This window comes from Hippocampus zosterae, chromosome 6 (assembly GCF_025434085.1).
Source record: "Hippocampus zosterae strain Florida chromosome 6, ASM2543408v3, whole genome shotgun sequence".
Classification (NCBI taxonomy): Eukaryota; Metazoa; Chordata; class Actinopteri; order Syngnathiformes; family Syngnathidae; genus Hippocampus; species Hippocampus zosterae.
Genome location: NC_067456.1, coordinates 7,239,693 through 7,260,828, shown reverse-complemented (window position 1 = coordinate 7,260,828; position 21,136 = coordinate 7,239,693). Strand labels below are relative to the sequence as shown.

Sequence of the window (21,136 nt, the reverse complement as noted above, 5' to 3'; positions counted from 1 at the left end):
CATACTTGACATGAGTCACTATTAGCAATCATTTTGAAAGAGCGCTTAGCCCTCAAATAGGTGAGTGTTTCATTGAATAGCAGAGGACAAGTTTGATGGTTCAAAAAAAAAAAAATGTGAATAGGTGAAGAATAGCAAGCTGCGAATATGCGGCTCACCATATTCTGTACGTTAGCAGAAAATGTATTCCTACCCCCTCAGACCATCAAAATGCGATGGATGCAACTCACCCAAACGGCTGTGATCTTGAATGACAGATGCCTTACCTGTTGTCAGACGGCAAGAGCGAAAGCAGGGCCAGAGAGGACAGCTTCTTCCTTTCAGTCTGCGTGATGTTGTCCATGCGGTCCACCCACATTTCAATCACACTGCCTAACAACTGGTCCATCTGGCGGAGCAAAGGGACGGGAAGCCGCGTGTTAAAAGAAAGGAGCGGAAATTAACCGTCTTTGAGGGCGCCTGAATTCATCTTGTTGTTTATGAGAATTGACCTTCCCTATTTTGCCCGCCTAATTTAGCAGCCAGCGTAGACGAGAGGCGCGTGGCACCGGAGAGTGACAGCTGAGGGATTTTTCAAACAGCCTATTCGTTCCTTTTATCCATTTAGATTAAGACCCAACTATAAACAGTAGGTGATTCATTTCCCTTTAGTTGGGGCAAAAACAATTTCAAAGTTTCAGAATAAAAGGGGCCGCGGCTTTGACTCGGTGCCTGCAAATGGAACCATTTGCAATTCCATGGCTCATCACTTTGAGCCCAGTTTCTAAACGATTCGCTTTTCACAGGCACTTTTGAGGCGTTGTCCTTAACAGGCGCTGAAAGAGACTGCTGAGGAGACAGAAACGAAGGACAGGCATCGATTCTCACCTCCTGGCCACACTCGGAGGCCATCTGAGTGAGCAGCGATGAGAAGAAGCTGGAGTTCTGCAAAAGGATGCGGCCCACGATGCCGAAGTAGGTGGACATCATCACGGGGTATCGCTGTACAAAACAAAAGAGCTGAATCCATCTGAAGAAAAGGCGTACGCACACTTTATAGACTGTAACTAATGGTTCATTCGGCACTGGGGGAGGTGCAGTCAGCCCACTGACACAGCAACACTGTGGCCAGCTATATATAACATTTAACTGTGCTAAACAATCAACAAAGACGACGAGTATGCGACCAAGAATAAGATTATTCATTAGGATGTTCAATAACAGTGAGTTTAAAATCAGTGAAAAAAAAATCTAAGTAAACTAGGTGGATGCACAAGACAAATCAGAGTTTACGTGAATTCAAACAACTTTATTTGACGTCTGTGTGTGATAAATGTGCAAAAGTAAGATACAGTATATATATATACATGTAAAATTTTTGCACGAGTCCCTCGGTGACTAATTGTGGCACAGCATCTACTGAAGGGACAGCCACCATTTGAGTAAAATAGGTGTTTTACAACCATGTAGGCAGAGTAATTGCAGTCAAGCGGAACAACTCACCTCGCCGTTCACTAAACCTCTGAGGACAGCTGGCAGCAAGGGCTGGAACATATGGGTACCCAGGATGGGTCTAACCTTTAGAGCTAGTTCTACCACCTTGCGAAAACACAAGAGACGCGGAAGTTGAAGGACAAAGCAGCGAGGAGAATCACAGGAAGACTGTTATGTAAAAATATATTAAATAAATAAATAACAGAGAGAGATCTGACGATTGCAAAGATCACAAGGACATTGGGCGGGAAGCAAATGCCAGTCAGGAAAAAGCGTGAGGAAAATCCTCGACAGGAAAGGTGAGTCCTTCAAGTTTCAAGATATTTCAGTGAGGTCCATAAGAAAGCTCGAATTAAAAAAATAAAAAGAGGAACTGGCTACAGTAAATTGCAGAAGACTCCCACTTTATGTTTATTTATAGTGTAGTGTATTTGCAACAAATAAGTCGAGAAATAAAAAGATATACCCCTTACGAAACCTGACTCATGTTTCAGCAAAAGTCACTGCTCTGTTGAATTTCCGGACTTACTCCTTCTCCCTCATTAGCCTTCGCACAATTAAACCTCCACAGAAGAATCATCAATGGCAATTCCCCGCGTACTGTGCAATTAATTAGCTCAAGTGTGAATGACCAAAGGGAAAGCACAGATAAACACTGTGCCACTCGGCCTCTGATATTACCGGTATATGTTCATATGAACTTTTCAAAGAAACACGCAGACTGTCGCAAAGGGCACTCGTTTGTGTCATTCAGTGCCAACTGCGTGGGCTGACGTTTTCCTTGTGGCCACAACAAAGGAGCTGCATGGACATTAAGTATGGTAACTGCATACAAGGACCACAAGGATCAAATATGTATTTGACGGCTGCTGCACAGAAAAGAAAACAGGAGGTTTTGAATTTGTAAGCAAGAACGCGCCTTACGGCACTCCTAAAGTAAGACGAGACCACGCCTACCGTCAGAACTTGGACCTGTCCCTCATTCGTGATGTCTTTTAGCAGCTCACAGAAGGACTGACATAAGGATTCGGCATAGTTCTGCAATAATACAAAAGAATAATAATCGTAAGACTGAAATGGCAAACAACAAAAATTCATTTACGACGACCGCTGCAAATACTGCACATTGTAGCATATTACAGCAGATAGCATGCCAATATGTCCCAGTGAATGGTAACAGAAGTTCAGAACATTTTGAGAAAGTCTATCCCATAAAAATATTTCATTAGGGCTGTTCACACGGCCAGATTTGGTCCGGTGCTGCACCGGGGCTGCCCCAGTAGAGCGTTCACACGTGTAAATTAGCTCCGGGGAAGCCCCGGAAAAGAGCTTATACCGGACCAAATTTGACCCACCTCAGGGAGGTGGGTCAAATATTTGCTCCGGGGGCAAATGCTCGTTTGCGAGGCAGCACCGGTGTAAATGTGCACGTGTGAACGCAACTGGGTTAAATTAGCTCCAGAGCAAATGCTTGTGAAGAGTACGTATGGCGAGAATGCGTTGCTTTCGTGCTCTGTCAGACTTCCGTAATGTATTGATTCATAACGACACAAGACTTGGCTAGTAACATATTTCCTTTTGTAGGAGACTGGACTGTCTCCGAGTTGTTTGTTCCTTTGTTGTTTGTTCACAACCCCCGTCCCCATAGAATTTATTTTGTGATTTCCTCTCTTGATTTTCTGTTTGGCGCAATAGTGTTTGCTTTTCTGAGTGTCATTGAAGTCATCGTTCATTTACGTTTTCTTGGGCAGTCACTCTCGAGCAGAAGGCACGGAAACCGAGAAGGAGAAGGACGTGCCGGTCCAGTCGTCGCTTGAGTTGTGTATATACAGTACGTTTTAAAAAGAACCAACACGACAGCTCGTTTGTTTTCTGTCGTTTTGCTCTGCTGCAGAAACTGCCGTGTGAACTCAAGTGGGGCCGCCCCGAGACTGTACTGGGGCTGCCCCGCTCAGCGGCTTTGTGCAAAATATCCCGCAACAAACTATCTCGGTGCAGCACCGGAGCAAATGTGTGCCGTGTGAACGGCGCTTTAGTCAGAATCCAACAAGAAGGAACACAACAATCCCCCCCCACGTATTTGTAGGTCACGACTGAAAAATCATCTATTACGCAAATTGCCAGGGGATTACCGTCATACATTCACAAAGTCGTTCAACATCAAATTATGCTTCTGAACGTCCAAATGAGTGTTGTGTATAGCTCACCTGGAGGAACTCCGTTGGAGACAAGTACAGGTAGGCCTTGATAATTTGGAAGCACGTAAGCAGGTTCTCCGAGCTCAACTCTGCACAAAAAACAAACAAACAAACAAAAACAAGTTACAGCACCACTTGTAAGGCCTTGATTGACAAAAGTCAGGGAAAAGGGCAAGGGCATTTGTGAGTAAATGAAGCGGCACACAAGAGTGTTTCATGTGTCAGGGAAAGCACGGCGCATGGACCTAAATCACACTCTGTGTTTGTCTTCGGAGGTTCCACTGTATCATCAAGCAGGAACATTTGCTCAGTCAGACGTATTTGGGGGGTGTAATGAAAGCTCATTTAGACAATGTCCAAGAAGATAAACTCGAAAATCAGCTGGATGAGCTTTTCTAATTAGCCCTCTCAGGATATGCAGGATGTGAGCAATTGAACAACACAGCTTCGGGGCTTACATGGCTCCAAAGGGACGACTCGTCTGCCAGCGTTAATGCAAAACATTAACAACGACTTGATTTTAATTACCAAGTACCTCTGACAACTTTATTTGTCAAGCGTAACTTATTTCATTCATGAACTCCAGTGTTTGCCTAACCTTCGCTGAAGCTTGTTGACATTCAAGCCCGGTGTTTGGGGAAATATCATCTCCATCTTTGAGATATGTTCATTTCATTTGTCCGGAAGAAAAAGGCTTCATGCACACAAGGAAACACATCTAATCTCAACGGCACCCATCCCGCCTCCGTAGCGCGTGCTCGCATTCTGGTTGCGAATGAGCTGAAGGCTATGCCAGCTGACTTTAGGCGAGAAGGGCCGGTGCACCATCGTCCGGTCACCAGCCAATTACAGGGCACAATCGATTCATCTGGTTCAGGTTTTTTTTGGTTCCTTGTTTCAATTTTTTTTTTTTTTTGGCGTTTTGTTTTTGGTTCGATCTGTGCTCCATGTGCAGTACATGAGGAAGTGCTGATTTCTCTGAGTACTATTGTTCGAACGTGTGTTGATTGATGCTTTTGGCACTTCTGTTTATATCACCCTACTGTAAGAAAATGAGGAAAGTGTTCAGGAGACCAAAAATGTTTAACCTTTACTATTTACTATCATGTCCATCCGTCTCTTCTTTCTTTTGTTATATTTAACAATTAAACCATGACATCTCATTTTCCTGATCATGACAGAGCCTTGTCAGTGACAACTATATGATGATAAACTTTTTATTGGGACCAATACAGAAGTCTCAAGGTTCGAAATAAGAAGATTGATGAAAAGTAAGACCGAGTTAATGATTACTATGAAAAAGTGAAATGAAGTGGTCAATATACAAATTAAACACATTTTTAAACATAAATGTGCTTAGTAGGTCTCTGTGACTCTGGCTGTTAAATGTCCTGTGTCGGGTATTCGATGGAGACAATGGACAGAATGCTAACCAACATGCTTTCTAACCTTGGCGATAGACTTGTGCAAGTCTGAGCTACAATTTGAGACCAGCTATTTTAAAACGGTGCATAGTGCACGGTGGATTTCACGGGGCCACAAGGCTCACTGTCAGTCACATCAGTCACAGCTGGCATGAGCAATCTGCTGTTGACCCATATCAGAAAAGATCCTGATCTGCTTCTTCCAGGCCAGCTGTGTGTGTGTGTGTTTTTTTTGTTATGGGGCAAGACCGCAATGTGGCACATACGATTCACTAACGAATGCTCAAGAGAGCTCTAAATCAGAAATAATGCTGTAATTTCCTCTCCTTTGTCCTGGTCAGAATAACAAAGATGGATTATCTCAGAGAAGGATACCTTTCATTTTCAGAGTGCAATATATGTGACTAACATCGGCGGAAGGAAACTGAGCTCGCGTTGCTCCACTGTCTTGAGACGCATGTGCGCGATTTTGGTTTGGTCCAGCGAAATTTACAGGCAGCTCTAGACATAAAGCAGTCCGAAAGTGTGCTAATCTGCAATTCAAAGAGAAATTGATGGGGGGATAATTCTGTTGCCTTGATTATGAACTGAGCCACTCACTCAACAACACACAATGCATTAATTAAGCATCGGCAACAAGAAGATGGCCTGGAGCAATGGATGGACTTGCAGCAAGACCAACAGTCTATCTACTCTTGGCTTGAATAAGCAAGCAATCATTCCCTTTACCCCCATTCACGTTAAAAAATAAATTTTAAAAAAGGATTAAAATGGACATTTATGTTTTTCACAGGACAGCAACGATATGACAGTTCCCTTCAAAAAATATTTCATGTCAAATATCGGGATACGTATCACCTTGAAAGGGCATGTATCGGCATACACCTTTCACGATATGCATCGTATCGTGACCCCTGTATCCAAATACTACACTAACGTTTGCATTGGCACGATTGACTTTTTCAATTGAGACTGATGGTTTGTTTAAACTCACCGATTGGCCCCCAAAATCCAGACCCAAAACACGAGAATTCAAGGAATAGAAACTGATCAAATCGGACGGACAAAATAGTACCTTGCAAGGAACGGTAGCTTGAGCCAGACACCTCAGCCAAAAAGCAACTCTATTTCCACCAAACCTGCTTAGCTTGAAAATAAGCTGACAAAGTAGACGACTCTTGCGTGTAGAATAATAATAGTTTAATATGAAGGAACTGCACTAAGATGCACATCTGCAGGAAATAGAACACTTCAGAGAATCTGAAGGGACTCGGATAAGAGCCCGTTGCCTCGAGCTGATCAGACATAAGAAACAGTATCTAATAAGTTTTGTTTTTGGGGCTTGGGTTGAATCGCTATGATAAACGGCATCTCATGTTTTCTTGAGTCTTTAGCCAGCCACAGTGAGGCAACAAAGATAATATATGCTGCCGTCTGAGCAGGTACACAGTGTATTCCTGAGGCTTTTTAGTCAGCATATGCCGCCACATGAATATTCACCTCAACAAAACACATTTAGCAGTAATGGATTACAGAACACAAACAGAGAGCATCCATTTCAAATAGACGCCAAAAAACATGAGAAAATTAGAGCCAACTTTGAAAAGGAAATCTTCATTCAAAGAGGTAGTGAACAAGAGTGGAACTGACGCCTCACAACAACAACAAATGCCTGACCATGAGAGGCCATTCGTTTTGATCAGGAACAAGGCAACGGTGTGTGTGTGTATGGGGTGGGGGGGGGGGGGGCAAAACGCAGAGTAAATGAATGCCCTTGTACAGGTAAAGCACAGTATGTGGTCACCATCCAATGAAACTCATCTACTGTATCTCCATTTTGCACATTATCTTGCAGGTCTTCTTAAACGTTTGCAAGCTCATCAACTAACAAAATAAAAACAAATGTTCCCCCAAGTTCATAAAAATACCTCGTTTGACTTAAAAAATGTCCTTCAAATCCAACTTCTTTACCCCACAACTCCCCCAGTCACTTTCCATTAAAGACGACTGAAGACTCCCAAGACACTCTTACTTTTTTCTTTAAAAAAACAAGTACGGACAACCTTGGCTAATGAACAAAATGTTTTAGTAAAAGGGTACATTACTGGTAAAACGCTTCTGACTGATGTGTGCAGGTTAATGCGGGTGTGCGAGTGACTAAATTCATCATTAATTTATTTTATGCCTCCTATTAGAAGACGTGAGTTTTGCGGAGATGTTTTTACCTCTACAAGAACATCAACAACACTGGAACATCAACCTCTCTCACTACGTTTTTTCACCTCTCTCCCTCTCTCTCTCATGAGCAGAGGTGTCACCAGTTTTGTCTCCCTCCACAAGCCTTGAATGACACCCACACCGGTGGAATCATTTATGGGTGAGCTAATAAGCAGCACCACAGGAAGCAGAAAGAGGGACGATTGTGTCTAGACGGCAGGCAAAATGACTAAAAGACTAAAAATGACTGACAAAAAGGGTTCATTTGGAGAGGAGGCTGCCCCTCAGATAAAGAACCCATTGAGTAAGTCTTCTTGGACCGTAAGTGGTGCGATATCAAGAAGAAAAGTATACGTCAGCGAAATGCACACCACACGTAATTGATTGGCAGTGGTGCTGAACGTTTTCCAGCACCGTGCATCATACACCATTATTTGATCTATTAATTCACCTCGGATATATCACTAATAGCCATGGGTTACCAACAACACCAGATCACCATCTTTCTTCATATAATGGCCCAGCATTTATTGTACAAACAGAGTTTAATGATAACAGAAAAAAAATAAAATGTGGGTTGCATTTGCTAAAAATGCAAAAAATTTATGAAACGTCATACTGGCTACACCCGTAGATGGTTAGCTCCCCATATAATAAAAATGTATGCACACAAAACTGTGGAGCAGCTACAAAGTCTAGTGGAATGCTATGGGCCAAGAAAAGCATTGCTTTAACACTGCGACGGGGACCCTTTTACAACATCATTATGGCGGATTGAGATACTTTTTAAATGCCTCAGTGGATGCTGGTGTTTTAGTTAGCAACCAATTTAAAGGGAGTGTTAAAAATTGTGTCTAACACAAGTAATTAGTCCTCACCTGTTCTTACCCCCAGGGGTAAAAAAAATGGAGGGCTCCTCTAAAGGAAATTTGGTATAGAAAGCTGAAGCCTTGTCACAACTTAGTTTAGGAATCTATTTGCATGCTAATCGAAAGACGGCTCTGACCTGCATTATTCAGGGTTATTTCATAAATGTGCCATTCGAAAAAGAAATTAATCAAAGACCCATACAAATGTCAATTACATTTACAGGGCTGATAAATTATTACAGAAAATGTTGGGGTAAAATAACGAAATGTTAGAGAGCAGAATTACATTTGTCATACTGAAATAGCAGCACACACATTTAATGTGCATATTGTACGAATCATAGCCCCCCCCCCCCCAAAAAATCCATCTTTAATCTTTTTATCTCCCTATTTTTAAAAGCGATTGTCATAATTCAGGTCACTGTTGAGTCAAGTCTATCCCAGATGAATTTGATGCGAGAGGCGGGAACACCCTGAGCTGATATTTGTCTGTCTTTTATTACCATGACAACTACTAAGCTATCTCCCAACTAGTGCGTGAGGGCCTGAAGAATTGCCAATTCAAGCAGACGTTCACATAAATATGTGGAAATAATGAATTCTCATCTCGGGTTCAAGTAGCATCGTACATTTCAGAGCACTGGAGATTTTTATCATCGGCAACTTGCTTGTACAAATGAAACCGGGGATACCCGAGTGCCCATGAATGAACAGAAACAGCTTGACTAAATAGCACGCTGTCTGAGTATTGCAAACAAATTTGCTTTCATTTCCCTGCAGCCGTTCCAAAACTTCACATTGATGCAAATATATAATTGAGGTGGTTGCCTTGTTTCTGCAAATGTAGTTTTGTTTTGTTTTCCCACAAGTTATGCTTAATTAAAAATGTTTAAGTTTGAAGGAAAATAATGCGTGCAGAAACTATGCAGGTTTCAAAGTCTTATTCAAGCACTATTAAGGGCATATACGATAAATTTTGCTTCCAAGCACCTTACAACTGCACTGTTTCAAACTGATTTACTGATTATGGTCCCAGCAATAATTAGCTTTTTTTTTTTTTTTGCTGTCACAAATGGTCAATAAGTGTATACGGTCGAGCAACACAACAAGTCAGGTTCAAGTAATAATTTTGTTTGGAGAGAAAATCGAACATTGTTTCAAAATGCAAAGGGCAAATAAACCTGACTTGCAAACTTAATAGACCACAAAAGCAATTACAATTCAAAGATTTTAACAATGTGGTCCAGTTGCCTTGTTAAGTATTGCAATTTACAAATCTGGGAAAGTACCAGCAGCCCTTTACAAAGTGGGCCATTTCTGTCAGAATTCACTACTTTTATTTGTGAATTTGTGTACTCATCAGACACAAATATAGCAGCATTAAATAAAACTGCTGTTAGATCAACGAACACTTGAGCTGTCAGTGCAGTGTCGACAACAACAAAAAAGTGCCACTGTTAATGTGTCTTCGAGTTGGTGTTCCACACGCGGCTGAAACATGCCCTGCTTGGGGTGTGTGTGGGGTGGGGGGCAGTATTACACAGAGAATAGTGCTCGTTAAGCAAGGCCAAGGCAAAGCTCTTGACATTCTAATTAGGGAATTTGTTGCTCCAGTTTAGCGGTGATGGAGCGGGGTTCTTTTATCAGGCAGACCAGGCCACATACCTGGCAAGCTGCGACACCAATCCCAGCCAGACGCTTTTCTATGGCCCACATTTCTGCACTGCTCTCCATGGGCAAAAATAAATGAACCGCCGGATGCTGTGATAAAAAGGAGCCAAATGTGCTAACTGACTATTTTGCAACAAAAATCAGAAGGGCTAAGTTAATTTCCTGCATGTTCTTTAGACTTATGGGGAAATGCAAGCTTGGAATCGTTTTCCCAAAATAATGCCCTTCATATTTTCCTGTCTACTGCATTAAAGTGAGATTTTTTTTTTATGTGGTCTAATTTGTCCTACCTGCTGCCATCATTCCGAGCTATTATCTTTCATTTTAGCAACTGGAGATTTACCCTTGCAATCACATTCAAGGCAATTACTGAGCTTTAAATGTGCTACTGTGACTTCCTCAAAAAAAATGCAACAAGGGGAGAAGTCTTAGCGGTAAATCAGGTGACAGAAGTTCCGCGACACTTTTTATGTTGAACTGTGTGACCTGCCCGCAGAATATTATTAAAATAATCTACAGCCTCAAATTGTGCCGCTAATTGTATTTTAATTACGATCTAAAAACCGCAACAATAGCATCCCAGCGAGAAAGGTGAGAACGAAGAGGGTTGCCATGGTGATGCCATGCACACAAGGGTGCACATGCAGCCTCACCGTGTCGTTGAGGACAACCAGCTGCCTCGGTTTCCTTGGCCGGATTTACTTTTGGTTAGCAATTAAAGCTGATAAGAAGGAACTCGAGAGCTCTTGAAACAAACACTCCACGAGGAAGAAAGTCAAGCAAGCAATGTTGCAGAATGCAAGAATGGCTTGTTGAGCTGCATATTCTTCCAGTAAATGTCTCATGCACGTTAGTGAGAGACGTGGTCAGGGATGTATTGGGCCCCAAATTCAAAATGCGAAATTGCTGAGGCTAACCTGTAGTATTAAGATTTATTGTATGCATATTTGTTGAATTGTAGGTTATGTTTGGTTAAAAATGTATGTTCAAAATTATTTAACAGGGAACTTTGATTAAAATTCGGAGGGGTTAGGTTGCAAGGGCAAAGGTCCATATCTCTTGTTTTCATTAGCGTAGCAAACACGTCAAACAAAATAAAAGTCTTGCATTTCGTCTCAGCATCGGCACTGACACATTCCTTTATGACTGATTTACGCTTGATTTATGCTCATTTACAGTACGTTCCACTAAAATCCATGCTAACATGAGGAACATTCATTTGATCTTCAGCCGTGTAGCTCTGCTGCTCAGAGTTGTGTTTGCTTATAATAAATTCACCACCTCGCAATATGAGACACAAAAGGTCTGGAAGAACAGAAAAGTACTACATTCATTTTTAAAAACTCTCTTTTCTGGGCCATGCCATCTCATCTTGTCAATACTTTTGCCTCTAACATGGAGTTGGCCGGCATCTCCTCGGTGAATCCCATAAGAGAATATGGAGTAGGACAACAGCCGGCGCTAAAATGAAGTTAACTGAAAGATAAGACTGAACGGGACGGGAAATTGAAACGTTTCCTTCCATTGATTAATATGGGCAATGGGAAGTTACACGTCAACAAAACGGACAAACTAACTAACAGCTGTGAGAGCTGTGATTGCGAAATTACAATTTCAGCATCCCAGCGTTCTCACACGGATCAACAAAAGGGATAAAAACGGGACTTTCTGCACAGTAATTTTGCGGGGACACGCGGCTCTTCTTTTCTCCCTCTGAGCAATCTAACCCCAAAATCATACACTTGGAGATCACCAACAAACAGGTCGGTAGCGAAACAGCATGGACATCAGACTTGTAGCAGATTGGTTTCAATTATGACCAACAGATTTTACGTTTTGAAAGAGAAATATTTTTCCTTCTTTTTTTTAAGTCTTAAGTCTTTTTTTTTCCTTTTCAGGTTCATAAATGCTTGAATTGCTTTTAGAATGGCAAAAGAAGTTGGATCTTAATACTCTCGCCACATATGGCCCGCAAGCATAAAGTTTCCCCCTGCAAGATGAATATCTATGCCTGGTCCTGTTCTCTTAAATCTCGTTGATTCCAATCCATGCTTGGAATGATCCAATGCTAAAGTAATCCGATAAGTCTAAACCAGCGTTCATATTAGTCCGTCTCATTCAGTGGGCAGTGGAGGCACCAAATCAATACGGTTCCTCAACACACATATCTTAAAAAGTCTCGGGGGAAAAAGCAGCATCCGGGGTGCTCAATCACACAGTTCTTTTCTGTCTAACACCAGTTATTGGCCTGCCGACAGAGCTTGGCAGAGCCATCGGCAAGATCATTACAGGCTGCTTAAGTGTGATGTCATAACTCATCACACAGGGTCATAACCATTTTCTGTCCTCGTTCTGTAAAATCAATGTGATTCCTCACAACAGGATCGTACAACGTCAAAAATGTGACTGCCGGGCTGCTTTTCATGCTTACAAATCTTGTTATTCGTACGGGAGCTTTCAGCCGTCTGCGTCTTCAGGGTTACATTCGAAGTAAGTTTACTCCAAAACGCAAGGACTTTATTTGTCGGCAGTCTTAGGCGTGTTAAATTTACGACTTTTCAATTGAAGGCCATTTGGATGCAATTCAGGCTTTTCCGCTAAAAATGCAACGACATGCAAGAGCATGCTGCGCCTGCATGTGCACACCGGTTATCGTTGATTATTACACTAAACGATAAAACAAAGTAAAAAATAAAACGTGTTGACATTTTTTACATGCTATTATTCCGCGTGGCATTTTTAACAGCACTGAACAACTGATTTCAGGATTATCTGTAATTTATCTCGACTATGGCTTATAATTATTAATACTGTGTATTAATTATTAATAATAATTTGTAGCCTAAACATTGAAGCCCGGAACCCTGCTTCTCGCTCCTGAGACCATATAGAAAACGGATGGATAGTAACACTGTGTTTTATATTTACTATTATAAAAATAGATTTGCACAATTTAAGTTCCTAGATGGGGGGCGGCCCGGTAGTCCAATGGTTAGCACATCGGCTTCACAGCGCAGAGGTACCGGGTTCGATTCCAGCTCCGGCCTCCCTGTGTGGAGTTTGCATGTTCTCCCCGGGCCTGCGTGTGTTTTCTCCGGGTGCTCCGGTTTCCTCCCGCATTCCAAAAACATGCGTGGCAGGCTGATTGGGCGCTCTAAATTGTCCCTAGGTGTGAGTGTGAGCGTGGATGGTTGTTCGTCTCTGTGTGCCCTGCGATTGGCTGGCAACTGATTCAGGGTGTCCCCCGCCTACTGCCCGAAGACGGCTGGGATAGGCTCCAGCACCCCCCGCGACCCTAATGAGGATCAAGCGGCTCGGAAAATGGATGGATGGAAGTTCCTAGATGGCCCCGGTACGAGGGATTTTTTTTTGTACACCGGTGAGCTGCTTCGTCACTCATCTCTCCCTTGAGAGTGTGTGAATTGGTTCTCTGTAGTATATTGCATACTTCAAACAGCATTGAGAAAGTGAATTTCCCCATTTGGGATACACAAAACAGTATCAGCACAAAGTTATTTTTGTAAATTGGAGCTGTTCACGCTGTACATTTTGCCTGCATCTGTCAATGTCTCGCATATTTGACCTCGACGTGCCGATGCCATACCCAGCTCATGGCGTGCTGGCAGAAACATCTGTCATCCTGTCAGAATGCTTGCATATGCATGAAGCCTTTTTAGTATCCAACACATGTATGAATGCTGGAATGAAGTACGCCGTGATGTTGTTTGACGGGGTGAGGAATAATCAAACTAAAAGAGCAGAAACAAATCTCAAGAGGACTCACCCAGTAGAGCTGACGTGTTCTGGAAAATTCGGAGCAGCTCGGGGGTGATGGCAGGACTGTTCTCCAAAGTCACATACCTGCATGAAGAGAGGGTCGAGGGAGAAGAGAAGCCTTTCATTAAAAGTCTCACAACCTTTGAAACTGGAGAAAAAAATTGAAGTTTATCTTCAACACCATTGTCAAACATGTGGCTTTTTCTCTATATGTATGAGAATTCCGAAAGATTTAATTTTCTACACAACAAATAACTGATAACAATCAAGAGAGCAAGTAGACACAAGATAACCCCCGAATGGGATGACAACCTAACTGTAAACAAAGCAAATGGATATTTTACGTGGGACTGTTTATCGGCCAAGATAAAAGAACAGGACGGAAACTGAGGCTTTTTTTGTTTTTGTTTCCCCAAGCCCTTACAGCACGCTAATCCTGCAGTGCTCGCCGGCAACGCAAAGAAAGAGATTAAGGACAAGAGTTAAAAAGACAAGAGATGACAGAAGGGCAACAAAAAAATGGTAACACCTGCAAACCCCCGCCCCCCCCAAAAAATCCCTGCCACTCAGCCAACAATTTCACGGGTGCAACAAAAGGTGATGACAGTGTTCTTTCAAATATCAACAAAACATTCAGTGAGAAGAGAGACCATGCACTACGCTATGTAGCCACAGACCCGTCCGTCCATGCCTGAGTGCATGGAAATACATCTTTATTTTTAGAAGCAGAATTAAAACAAAATGACATGGGGCAACCCATTTACCAGTGCCTGTGTCATATTGTAAGCGATAGCATTTGGCCTCTATACATTTATAAAACCCAATTCCATTCAAGTTGGGGCACTGCGTAAAACATGAATGAACACAGAATATAACGATTTGCAAATCCATTCCAACCTAGATTCAATTGCATACACTACAAAGACGGGATAGTTAATGTTCAATCTGATGAACGCTACGTTTTTTTTTTTTTTTGCAGCATACAGAATATACTGTGGCGGTCCACAATAAACATCGGTAGGCATCGTACCAAAGCTCCAATCCATCCTCCAGCAAATACACATGAGGTGGCTGGGAGACATCTGTGCTCAGTTGGATGACAGGAAGAAGGAAGGGGTACAGGTTCTTGCTCTTTGCACCGAGGCCCTGCCAAAAAAAAAAAAGGGAAAAAAAACGGGAGATCAATGTAAGATGAGGAGTTTAAAAACTGTACTTTAAGTTTAATGGATGTTCTTTGCAGATTGTCTAAGAATGAAGTGGAACAAAAGTTGGGTAAAGTTCAGTACTGTACAATAAAGCACAGACTCATTTATACCGAATGCAACACATTGTGTCACGGGATTCAGTTCTGCATCTTGGACCAAAACATTCCTTTGTTCGATTATTAAGAACATAACCATCTTGGGAGACAGTTATGTAAGATGCATTCAGGAAGGATACATATATATATATATATATATATGCGCATAGCTTGTACTAAATAACACAGTATCTTGGTTCCAGGGAGATTCCATCGATTTATCTTGAACAAACTACGTGCGCCAAGACAGAATGATTGCTTTTGAAAGCAATGTGCATTTTATAGCCTCCAATTTAAAAGCACTTGAAGTCAATTTACTTCAATTGGTTAGCGAAAAATGGGTGTAAATTAAAGCTGAAGTTCGCTGGCTATTTCACTGGTTATATAGATTGAATGACATTACAAGGGGGCACCAGTATTGCGGGAACAATGGAATTTTCCTTTATGAGGGACACACTGAAACAATATCGAAAACTAACCAATCATTCATTTGATCAAGCGTTATTGAAAGAAGCTGCATTCAATGCTTAAAAAGGTGAATTCCTTCCATCATTTCATTCATTTTCTAAAGCCATAACGTTCATTACAGTCAGGGATGTTGGAGTGTTCAGATATTTATTGAATGCCGGCGTCTCTGATAGGGTAGTGGTACACATGCCGGACTTGTGTGCGGGCAGCGTAGGATCGGTTCCCACTCAGTGACGGTGTGAATGTGGATGTGAAAGGTCGGTTGTCTCTATATGTCCCCTGCGACTGACTGGCGACTAGTACAGGATGTTATATGCTTTACACCAGAAGTGAGCTGGCATCAGCTCCAGCAACTCCTCTTGGTGTTGAAAATAGATGGATATTGAATGCTGGTAAAACAGTACAAACAAACAACATTAGCGATGAACATACTCGCGCAGGAGCTACTCTTGGCCTCAGCTCACAGCCAAAAACTTAAGAGGTAGACTCACCAACATCACAGGCAAACTAACCGGGCACAAACTATTCACTAAAATTAAAAAATCTATACATTTTAAGCATTTTGGGGGGTGGGGGTCAAACATGTTTCCAATGTGTTAAAAAAAGTTCAAAGATTTAAATGTGTGGAAAGCGTGAGTAGTGGATAAAACTATGTATATTATTATATATATTTTAATGGTTTCCATCCATTTTGGGGGCGGGAGTTAATTTTCTGACATTCCTGTAATGGCAGCCTGTCACTGAAAAGTTAAGTTGACTGCCACTCAGCCTGTGGCATTTGAAAAGCATGGACTTTACTCAGCACCATTTAAGATTTGACACTTGAACATGACTTTTAGTTTGATGATTAATGAGGATTTTTGGTCTCATTAACCCACGTGTAAGCAGGGCTTGTAAGAGTGTGTGTGGTCAGTGTAGAAGTTGGAAACCAAAATCTCTTTTCCATAAAAAACCTTACGAAAAATCTGTCTTGAAAATGACAAGAATACCTTTTTCTAGACAGTGACAAGACAATAATTGGGTGTAAACATGCCACTATCTTCGGTTCATGCCCCCTCTGTGACTGCTGCATGACACTGCGGGTAACAAATGAGATGGTGTTTTGCAGCACAGAACATTGTCAAGCTGACTCGTGTTGTTTTGTTCATTAGGAGAGACTACGGCGTCCCTTGAGTTGTTTTGCAGGGACTTCAACAGAATGAAAATACTTCTGAGAACAAGCACTGCAAACATGAGAAAAATTTGCGGTACAGGCAAGGCAAATCCTTGATTTGGAATGGGTCCTACCCGCACAAGGTGAATAAGAGTGGTGAGTATGGCGCATCGTAGCATGTTGTGGTCTTCGGATTGCTTCCAAAGCAGGGGCAAGTACTGCACCAGACAACCTACATGTGGTCGGATCTAAAAAAGACAAAAATAAGTGTATTTCAAAATGAAAGCTAATTGTAGTACAGACCACAAACTTAAGATACCATTTGGATAGCAGCAATATCCAAATGTATTAAAAATTATCTCACTGCAGAATTATCGAGAGCATTATCGAAACTAAGTGATGCCATTTAAATCTCTTCATATCCTTCATAATTGACAATGGTGTTCATTCAATTAACAGCAGCTCGGACGAGACGCGAATCGGTATACAGTACCAGTACAGTAAAACCTCTACAAACACCAGTAAAATATAATAATAATAATTTTTTAAAAAACAACGAAAATTAAAAAAATTATGCACTCATGTGCTTCAACTAATTAAACTCCACAAGTGTCACCTTAAAAAGCTACTAGTGATATAAAAAAGAAAGGTGGCCTGGTACATTTTTTTCCCCGAAGCAGTAAATTAGCATGTATCTGAAATAAATAATCGTTAATCATGAGCATGAAGAAACCCTAGAGAAGGGCTTCCTGTTCCTTCGCTTTAAAGGTGAGTAGATTTACTTTCAGAGGTTTAATTTTTATTTACACTTGTATGACTCATATGAAATGGTAATGATAATTTTGCCGCTACAGTTTAAAATTTGATGATGGCAGTTTGAGCCTGGAACAATTCACATAATTTCCCTTTTTTTTTTTAATTAGAACAATTTGGAAATCAGCCAACCTCACAGAACGGATTGGGGAAAAATAAGGTTTTTATGCAGCTATTCTAAAAGCAACAAATCTCTAGGAGATGATGATGATGTCCTTGACTGTGTTAATATGCAGCATCCCATTTGTGGTTTATTGTAGTTCAAACAGCAGCTGCATTCCAAGTTGAAATAAAGTGGAAGATGTTCTCGTAATGACAATGTAATATACATAATCAGCCTACTATGCCGTCCTCACTACGCATCGCCGTTAATGTGATATGGTATGAACAAGCCAGAGGCTAATTGGAGAATTTACCCCTTCTCCGCCCCCCCCCCCCCCCCCCAAAAAAAAACATTGGGAGACTTAGTCGAGATTTAACTTCAAAACAATTGTTTTCTTCCTGGTGGCAACATGCACCAGATGCTCATGTACCCTGTGATGGTTTTGTGACCAGGTTGCATAACCCACACTGGGATCTTTTACTGGATTTTTCAACTTTGTAACGAGCTGGACAGGGAGAGACAAACGGTAGGAGACACGGACGGAGCCAGAAATTAAGACATCGATCCTGCTGACAAACCCTTCATATGACAAACGTGAACACAAAAAAAAAAAGAAAAAAAAGTTGCCGTTTTTTCTGTCATCATCTACACTCTGTGTGTATTTTTCTCAATCTCCCAACTGCCTTTGTGGGTCAAAATCCCTTTCTGGCGGGGTTAGGATGTTAATAAGATTCGCGCTGACTCTGGAGGTTTAGTCAGGGTCGGGGACTGGGGGAAGACTTAACCAGACTGACAGTTCACATGGATGAAAGCCATTTCTGTGACAGATTGAAGTCAAGGCATCGTTTAATGCAAGGTGCTTAAAGTGGATCTGAAGGAGTCTGAGGAGGTCATTAAGAGGGTCAGCGTCTTTTTTTCTTCCCTCCCAGAGAGTTGACAGACATGTGGATGGGGGCAAGTTATTGAATGCAAAAATATATCATTATTTTGGTATGGCCTTGAATTAAATCACTGGAACAGGGTTAAGTGTGGAATGACATAGGCGTAAAGACTTGCTGTTAAAGTCATTTGTGTTACCACTGTCAGTATGACAAATCATTGAGATCCTTTGTGGGAAGACCCCCCTGGGTGATTACTTTCAGTGATGTTTCCACCAAGCAGCAGCAGCAGATTGCACCGCTGGGTCTCGCTCAAAAAAATTTTTTTGCTTGAAAAAACAAAAAAGGAAAATTTTTCGGCTTCTGAATCCGCCAAACCTCACCTGCACGTCGACTCTTTCAATAACGCAGGAGATGACATGGAGCACCTGCATTTTGGTGTTACACTCTGTCACCTGCTGCAACAGCTGGAAGAGCAGACCGAATATGGACTCCAAGTACTGTGAGGAGTGGTAAAGAGTCACGGTGAAAATCTCAATTGAAACAACGAGCCTTGAGCAGAGGCGAAACAAATACGCACAGGGAAGAACTGCTCTGTCTGGAAACCAAAGTCATCGACGGGTAGCGGTGAGTTAAGGGTGGCGAAAAACAGGCAACCAATAAATAAATAAATAATAACTAAATAATGGCAAGAAATACATGATTGTCCACAACCCCAGTGACGGGATATAAGCCTAATTACTTTGTAAATACAATGTGCTGTCACCAACAGGTATTCATGCTTTTATTTTAATTTTTTGGTGTGTGTGTGTGTGTGGAATCTCTTTCCTTAGGTTTTCACAGAAACACTTTTTTCCAGGCTCCTTCTGAAATGCCCCAACATGCCACTAGACATGAACCCTTAAAAGGGGATTTGTTTAATCACGCAATACATATTTAGGAAATGTTTTGTATTGGTGGGGTTTCAACTGAATTATTATCACATCTGGGAACTCTTCTGTGTATTTAGAGAGTTTCAAAGCACTCAGGCCTTTGGTGGAAGTACAACGGGGCTCCAAATATAGCTACCGGACAAAATTGCCATTTTAGACCACCTACCGGTACTTCAGACCACTACTTGGCCATCCATCGTCTAAGTTCTGAAAGGATATTGAGCTTCAGGGTTGTAGCCGTCTCAATCCGCACCTGTGGGGGGGAACAAAAAAACAAATCAAGTTTCCCTCTCATCAGTTCAGTCTGTGGATGGATTAAGAATTCTGCTAATAGTGTGGGTGTGATTATTGCATCTTAAGTGTCTTTGAGAAATTAAACCAAAAAGGAGAGCACGACTGGGCTGTAGATAAAGTCTCAAAAAAGTTTACTGTCGAAACAAGCGCAACACGAGGTAAGCTATGATAAGCTGCGGCATAACCCGAGTCCCTGCAATGGCAAAACAACCTCAGCCTCCAAATGTTAACAGGTTCATAATGCACAAATGATGTACTCACCAACTATGGTGTAAAAATTGTGGAAAGTAGATGAGAACATCTCATCGCATTAATTGACTGGGCAACACAAATGTCACAGAAATCCATTAGCTAAATTGACAGGACTGGTGTGTGTGTGTGGGGGGGGGGGGGGGTGTAATACCTCTACCAAGGTCAAATCCATGCACATTCAAAATCAACTTCAGAGTTTTGAGAGTACGACCATGCGAAAAACAGTCAAAGGGGTGCTGTTTATTTTTGATAAGAGCAATGACTAATGATAGACAGTTAAAAGAAATGTCTGCAGCTTGGTAACTTACAAATACTACAGCATGTGTTTTCCTCATCTCAAGCATAAACTACTCAGTTCCATAAGGTTTAATAACATACCAAGAAAGCAGTTTATATAAAGTTACAGTGCATTGTCGTGCTGTGATGCAGATTAAAGTTTCCTTGCAATAAAGGAAGCTTTCTTGTAAGGAGGGGGAAAAAAAATAAATAAATACAAGATCCAAGTATTGTAAAAGCTATGCAAATATCTCTTGTTAGATATATCTTCGGCTTTTCCAAAGTCACGTCACCATCCACTTTCATATCCAAAGGGCGCAATCTTGCCGTGTCAGAGTGATGGCGGTGGTAATGATGCCCGCGGGAAGAGCAAGCAGATGGAATTAAGGAAAGTAAACGAGTGAAGAAATTGGTGGGAGACTTAAAAAGTCCATTACAGTTAGTGCTTTGCAGCCCTTATCCTCAACCAACGCGGATGCCTGGGCGAGAATATGAGTCAGCATTCCCCCCCCCCCCTTTTTTTTACACGACAAAATGTTATCAATATCAATAAAGGGGCTTTACAAGGGTTGGTATGAGCTTTTAGGGAGAGTATATGACCACATCTTCCGCTGTGTAATACCCACTGTATTTTTTTTTTAATTTAGATAACACACTGTGGAGACATGACATTGAAGAACAAGAAGCAGTCAGTAACAATAGTGTGTGGTTATTGGTCAATTTCTTAAAGAAAAAAAAAGCGTATAATAACTTGTTTTCACCTGGACTGGGTAGAAGATAAGTAAATTACCCAAACAACTGCTAGAGCCACATCAATGTTCAATGTTACACATGCTGGTAGCAAACGACCGTTTGGACACGCTCTATTTACCCCCCCCCCCCCCCCCCTTAACACATTACTGAAGTATCGGATTGGGATTCGGTATTGGAAGAAACTCAAAATCAAGTGTCTGAGACTCTGATGTGAAAATATTTACAATAAACACAATATGTGATGGAACATGCCCAGAGCTAGTGAGAGCTCTCAGGACATTGCTG

The 21,136-nt window shown here is 41.6% G+C and overlaps 1 protein-coding gene across 1 annotated transcript in view; it reads right to left on the bottom strand.

Moving 5' to 3' along the window:
• ipo11 (importin 11) overlaps positions 1-21,136 on the bottom strand; it is a 71,429-nt gene that overhangs the window by 16,137 nt on the left and 34,156 nt on the right. Inside the window, exons 17-27 of the mRNA XM_052068486.1 lie at positions 19,496-19,529; positions 18,925-18,965; positions 18,728-18,844; positions 16,685-16,798; positions 14,660-14,775; positions 13,637-13,713; positions 3,681-3,760; positions 2,431-2,511; positions 1,483-1,578; positions 868-981; positions 267-388 (exon numbers count right to left, since the gene is read on the bottom strand). Coding sequence (XP_051924446.1) covers positions 267-388; positions 868-981; positions 1,483-1,578; positions 2,431-2,511; positions 3,681-3,760; positions 13,637-13,713; positions 14,660-14,775; positions 16,685-16,798; positions 18,728-18,844; positions 18,925-18,965; positions 19,496-19,529 — 992 coding nt within the window. The remainder of the gene's footprint in view (positions 1-266; positions 389-867; positions 982-1,482; positions 1,579-2,430; positions 2,512-3,680; positions 3,761-13,636; positions 13,714-14,659; positions 14,776-16,684; positions 16,799-18,727; positions 18,845-18,924; positions 18,966-19,495; positions 19,530-21,136) is intronic.